The sequence below is a fragment of the Sphaeroforma arctica genome (assembly GCF_001186125.1).
Source record: "Sphaeroforma arctica JP610 unplaced genomic scaffold supercont1.130, whole genome shotgun sequence".
NCBI lineage: Eukaryota > Ichthyosporea > Ichthyophonida > Sphaeroforma > Sphaeroforma arctica.
Genome location: NW_014040428.1, coordinates 34,354 through 40,811, shown reverse-complemented (window position 1 = coordinate 40,811; position 6,458 = coordinate 34,354). Strand labels below are relative to the sequence as shown.

Here is a 6,458-nt window from a genome sequence, read left to right as displayed (position 1 = left end):
TTCCTCCCAGCGTACGTTTCGTTGTACTATGTGGTACATGTAGGTTGTTGTGGCGATAGTGTACCCCACACGCATATCACTGCCATGGGTACATATTAGGGATAGTTTCCATCCCTTTGATCGACAACCACTATTATACTGTTGCCGACACGCAAGAGGCTAGTAGTCCAATACACCCCAGGCGCCAGGACAATACAACCACAAATGCTAACACTAGTCTGAGTAGAACATTCGGTGAGTGTATGGCTTAGCAAAGAAGTATGGTATATTGGAAACGTTCAACAAAAATACCTATGCCGGGGATGATGTTGCTTAACCATAAGTGAAAATCTAGTCTGCATATATTTGTTTGAAATCGCTCCGGAACCATATGATAGCAAACCTCGATGTTCCAGTTAATCTTCTATTCTATGACACATACCACATCGCTCGGCATCCAGGACGACAAACTATGACTCCGACATATCTATTCGGGTCAAAATAAAATATAGAACTACCTCAGAAAATGGGGCTTGGACCCACAGACTAGCCCGAGGTATTCAAACGATTCCAGTATATGTATGGATTGAATTTTCATTCAGATTAACATGCAGTAGTCGCCAAAAATAATACCATTACAAAACTATACAGCTGTATAATCAGAGGAGAAATTCAAGCCTGTATTGAGCCCAAGTCCAACGTGTCTGAAGAAAGTGAACCGAACGAGTATGGCAGTCAGTGCAACCAATTACTGCATCAGTACAGCCAACTGTTGCTTCATTGCAAAAGATTCTTGCTTTAATGCCATCAAACAATTGGTCTTTCAGTTCACTGTGACAGTCAAGTACCAACTCCTGCTTCAATGTACTGAACTGTTGCCTTAGTGCAACCAAACCATTGGCTGTTGAAAAGGAAAGAAGTAAAGTATGTGATTTTCACAGACAACGTCTCTTCTCAAAACTTGGTATCGCAACTTATGCGATCACTAAGTGAGAACCTTCGTACATGTAAGATATACGATACGAAAGATGGTAGTTTTCATCTTGCTCATTTATTACTAAGACGGGCACGTTATTTGCTTTAACTTTGAGAGCATTCTATCAAAATAGTGGTAGTAAGTTCTTAAGCATCGATGGGAATCGATATCTATACACAATTACATAAGTTTCAATATTTTGAGCGTAATGCATAGGTGTCACACTAGGACCAGGTTAACACGAGAAGATGGAATGACTTATTTTAATAGATGAAATTTTGCATCGTCGCAAATATTCCAACCTACGAAGTTTGTAATTTTGGGCCACCCAACAAGATCAAAGCTAATAGCATTAACGCACCTTTTTCAATTTGTAAACATGGCTAGTACCATCACCCCACTCGTCTATTGTGCTATTGTATTCTTCTCGCATACAGTGAGATACACATATATCAAGAAGCTTTTTGTTTTGTTTTTTGAACTATGGTTGTTTATACAAATGAATCTTTTGAGGTTTCATCGAGTTCATCCATCCGAATGCGACTATCAACAGTTGAAAACTACCTATCTATCAAGCGTGCGAGACCATTTGAGAGCAAACCACGGCTACAATCACTGGTCAAGATCAATTAACCAGTGATGCTCGAGTGCAATGCAGTTGACTCAAAACAAAGTGCAAATGGATGCCTTTATTTTAGACCTCACCTTTGGTTTTATACCTATGGTGTCTGTGCAAGTGTTCAACCACTTAGACTGGCCAGGGTAAACCCTCATATGGTCAGTATGAGAAACCTTATGCAGAACACTTTAACACTTCGATACTATACTATTTCGACTTCTCTGCTACTTAATGTCACGCTGATCTCATGATGCTCTTTCGGATAGTCTCTGACTCACACAGGGGCAAAGATTTTTATATATTATTGCGGCTAACAAATTTGATCAACTCTCGGAAATCGGTTAAGCAATTTACTCTACTATCAAGAGTGAGACAAGAAACTTGATTAGCTCACGGGAGTGAGCTAACTCTGATGATTTCGATAAATCAAAGATGTTTCCTTGCTGTAAAATTACAATCTAAGACTTGTATTCTTTCAACTGAGCAGTGCTTCAGTGGTCGAGCACATGCCGGAAACGGTCTTTGTCGGGCAAATAGCTACAACTTGTAGAAATTCAAGCGTGAGAGACGTTTTACTGCGGCTCCACTGGTCACAATTAATCAACCACTGAGCATTCCTCAGTGGTCGAGCACATGCCAAAGGGTTGCTGTCAGTACGATACGTAACTCAGTATTTACGTACTTTGTTTGGCTTGACATTTATTTTGTTACAACCAGAGTACGAGTCGGATTCGCTACAAACTACCACTCAAAGTAAGCCTTAAATGTGTTGTAATATGTTTAGTGCATCACGTGTAGGTTCGATTTGGTAAAATGTGTCCTAAATTTGTAATATCCGGGCCACCATATTAGATCCAATGTATATATCTGTTCTCCTAAGAAGTACTTAACCTAATTTTACGATTTTGTTTATAAAAGCCTTTTCCATTTTACTAATCAAATATTTGGGGTGGGTTCATTAAAAAACTTGTTAAATTTCCAAAAATTTATATCTGAATACTTCAGTAGCGAGTTGGCTCAAACATTATTAACGTTGCGAAGTTTATTGTCCGAGCAGCCAAGAAGATTGTCAGTCGGATGAGAGCGAGCCAGTAAGTCCTGATGCGTGACTAGCCATCAGTTGATACAATGATTTGCGATATCACATTTCTTCTTTCTTTTCATTTCTTTCATTTCTTCTTTTTCTTCTTCTAAAGATAGGATTTTGTTTGTTGAAATCTTCGCGCGACAAAAACAATAATAATATTAGTTTCGTTAACGGAATAAAACTGGCCTCAATTCACCCAGAGTTTTACTGGTTCACGAGGCAACCCTAACTTCAATAATTGACTACTTTTGCAGTTCGCACATACTTTAGGGTTTACTTAGACATACTCTAACTTTTTTAAACGTTCCGTCAGAGTTATGTTGATCAACGGCCAGTAATGCCAAATTAACGGGCTTTTGTTGGTAATTGATTTATATTACCTCATCGACTAACCATTTTTTAACTTGTTCTTTTACTACTGCTTCATGTATCCAAGAAACATAGTTCCAGAAAGGATATTTTAGCATAGTAAAATCTACCTTGGTTAAGTTAAGGCTGACATATCCGTCGTTCAAGCGGAATTTCGCCCAGTCAGTAATCTTTACCTTCTTATTCACTAATATAAGATCCATTATTGCATTTGCAAAGTCAGGTATTATTTCCTTGACTGTGTCTGACGGTGGTGTATATGGTTTTAAGCAATTATTATCTAACTGATTCTTTAGTGGATCTACGTTATTAGGTAGACCAGTTACGGTTATTTCTAATGTGAGCAAATCGCTCATTCTGACTATAATTTCGTACTTCTGTGACATCTTAACTATCACAGCTTGAGTATTGATATTTCTATCGTCGGCCAGATAGATCTTAACGTCTGTGGCCATGGTATTACACTTAGAAGTCTTATCATCTGCTAAAATAAGGTGAGTGATTTGTTCCTTTGACTCAGCACGTACCCTCGTATTGGGTCATGAAGGCTGAGTAGCGTCGCGAGGGCGAGTCTGGTTAGGGCACGTCTGATTAGGTCTCTCATTCGACGTCTGTCGAGAGAGATATCCCTGATCAGCGGGTTCGTGCGGTTTCTTATTTACCGCCTTTCCTCTCGACGTTACTCGATGGGCTGGGTAGAGCGTGGAGACAGTATCATAAAACCTCTCCCGTGTAAGAATTAGCCTGATAACCATTTGTCTTCTCGCACTTGTCGTATTTCACAAGATAATGCTTGCAAGCGTTGCGTGCTTTCCATTCCAGTAACCGTTAGGGGTTTTTTAGTGTGCAGTGTGGGGGACTAATAGTAAAGTGCTAGTGTATTTAAAGTATGGTGCATTCGAATGAATTTATTCATGATCTCACCCTCAGTTATATACTGATGATGTTTGTACTAGTGTTCAACCACTTGGGTTGGCCAGGGTAAAAACTCATATGATCAGTATGAGAAACCTGATGCAGAACACTTTAGCACTCGGATATGTTTTCCAGAAATAAATATATCATATTCTCTGTTACTACACTCAGTGTCGGACCTCGGCTCTCGGCTAGCCGGGGGGCCCGTATTCTATAAATAGAATAATCTGAGAAGAAGTCTCAAATTACTCTTACGTTCTCTCGGGCTGACCCACCTATACTTATTGTAGCCTCCAGGTATTTTGAAAAGGTTACAGCCCGTGCTAAGGCCTAGGTCGACAATTAACCAGAATAAATCATGTATTGCCATTGGTCAAGACGTGTTAAGTATTTTTTCTGAAACCGACATTTCATTTTTTTCAACTGACGATATCGAAGATTCAAACCTTTTTCTAATGGCCGTTAGTTAAAATTAATCCAGTCCCCCCGCATGCATCGCATGCATCGCATCACGTCAAATTCCAAGACAGATCAATCAACTTTCAGCTTCGGGCCTTCAGGCAATGGCCATAGCGCAACCTAGGAAAGTATATGGAGAAATTGGTAAGTGGAAATCCAAAGCTGCGCGATTAGCTTTAAAACAGACGCACAGTATATCACAGAGATTAGTACCAACCCCAGCACATTCAAACGATGCACGCACTAACAGAGTTAACGAAGCACGCGCTCATGAAGTAAACGATGCACGCGATAATAACCTCGTACGGAAGACTCTATTCAACGATCAGGAAGGTGCACAACCGTTAAGAAAGAAAACATCGTTGCACCAATTCATTGCAAAGGAGATTGCGGCACAAAAATTACACACACGTACTGCTGCCAACACAGACACTACTGCACATACTACGACCAACTCTGACAGACACTGCTGCACGTGCTGCGACCAGCACAGACACTACTGCACGTGCTGTAACCAGCACAGGCTCTACTGCACGTGCTGCAACCAACACAAACACTACTGTACGTGCTGCGACCAGCACAGGCAACTCTGCACATACTGCGACTACCACAGACACTACTGCACATACTGCGACCAACACAGACACTACTGCACGTGCTGCGACCAGCACAGACACTACTGCACGTGCTGCGACCAATACAGACACTACTGCACGTGCTGCGACCAACACAGACACTACTGCACGTGCTGCGACCAGCACAGACACTACTGCACCTGCTGCAACCAACGCAAACACTACTGCACGTGTTGCGACCAGCACAGGCAATTCTGTACATACTGCGACTACCACAAACACTACTGCACATACTGCGACCAACACAGACACTACTGCACGTGCTGCGACCAACACTGTGGCGAGTCGGACCAGGAAGAAGGACAAGATCCCAATGCGGAGTGGAATGCCTTATGGGCTAGAATGCCCCGTGTTGATCCACCAGAGCAATCCCTACACGTGCAGGTAAAGTTTAATAGAGGAAACAACACAAGATCATTCAGCAACAGAGGCAAGGAGGATCCCCTGATGTATGCTTAATGTCATTGGTATATGTTTGATGTGGCTGATTTAGAGCGTCAAATTCTATTGTTGGCTAACCATGCTATTAACAAGTAGCGAGCACAACCAACATCAAAGAAGAACGCAGTGGGCGGGACGAAGGGGGAATTGAAGGTGAATGGGTTGCAGAATTTACTCTTCCATTCACGGGGGCCCAAGATATGCGCAAGCGCGCTGTGATCAGCTCCAAGGAGTTTGGCGAACAGCGACAAGACGACCATAACCCGATATGGGTAGAGGATTCAGCTGGAAACGACGACCTTTCAATCAAGATAAGAAATATGGTTTGTTTTATTGTGATTATATTACGGTTTTAGGGTGACTATATTAGGGTTTTAGGGTTACTTACTTATTATATTACGGTTTTAGGGTGATTATATTACGGTTATAGGGTGATTATATTACGGTTTTAGGGTGATTCTATTAAACAGCGGTTTTAGGATTATATTGCCTGTTTTCATACAGAGCATGGACATAAACATAAGTAAAATGAGATTCAACCCCCTCAAGGTATGTAGATTAAGGTAAGTATATGGCACGTGGTGCAGGAACAGAGAAGCTCGCCACTACACATACGTGCATCTTATGGCAGTACACATACATACACTGACATACCCATACACATACACATACACATAGACGCATGTATGTCTACATATACACGCATATATGTGTCTGTGCTGGTTGCAGTGCTTGCAGTAATAACACACACATACATACACATAGTACATGTATATGGCACGTGGTGCAGGAACAGAAAAACCCACCACTACATATACGTACATCTATGTGTATGGCAGTACACATACATACTCATACTCTATTATTTAATAAAACCATTAAAACCCATTTAGGAAACTTAAGTTCCTCGTACTATTAAGAGTACGTTTATAATTTACGTACTGCTTAAGAGTACGTTTATAACATAGAGTCTAATGT

The 6,458-nt window shown here is 41.1% G+C and overlaps 2 protein-coding genes across 2 annotated transcripts; one reads left to right on the top strand and one right to left on the bottom strand.

Annotated features, from left to right (window-relative positions):
- Positions 1 to 3,032: 3,032 nt before the first annotated feature.
- Positions 3,033 to 3,485, bottom strand: SARC_02790 (hypothetical protein; the record flags this gene model as incomplete). The annotated part of the gene is made up of 1 exon (XM_014303428.1): positions 3,033 to 3,485. One exon carries the CDS (start codon positions 3,483 to 3,485, stop codon positions 3,033 to 3,035), a length of 453 nt encoding a protein of 150 aa, XP_014158903.1.
- Positions 3,486 to 4,508: 1,023 nt separating this feature from the next.
- SARC_02789 (hypothetical protein) lies at positions 4,509 to 5,615 on the top strand (the record flags this gene model as incomplete). Its single annotated transcript, XM_014303427.1, has 1 exon — positions 4,509 to 5,615. One exon carries the CDS (start codon positions 4,509 to 4,511, stop codon positions 5,496 to 5,498), a length of 990 nt encoding a protein of 329 aa, XP_014158902.1. The 3' UTR covers positions 5,499 to 5,615.
- Between the last annotated feature and the right edge of the window lie 843 nt (positions 5,616 to 6,458).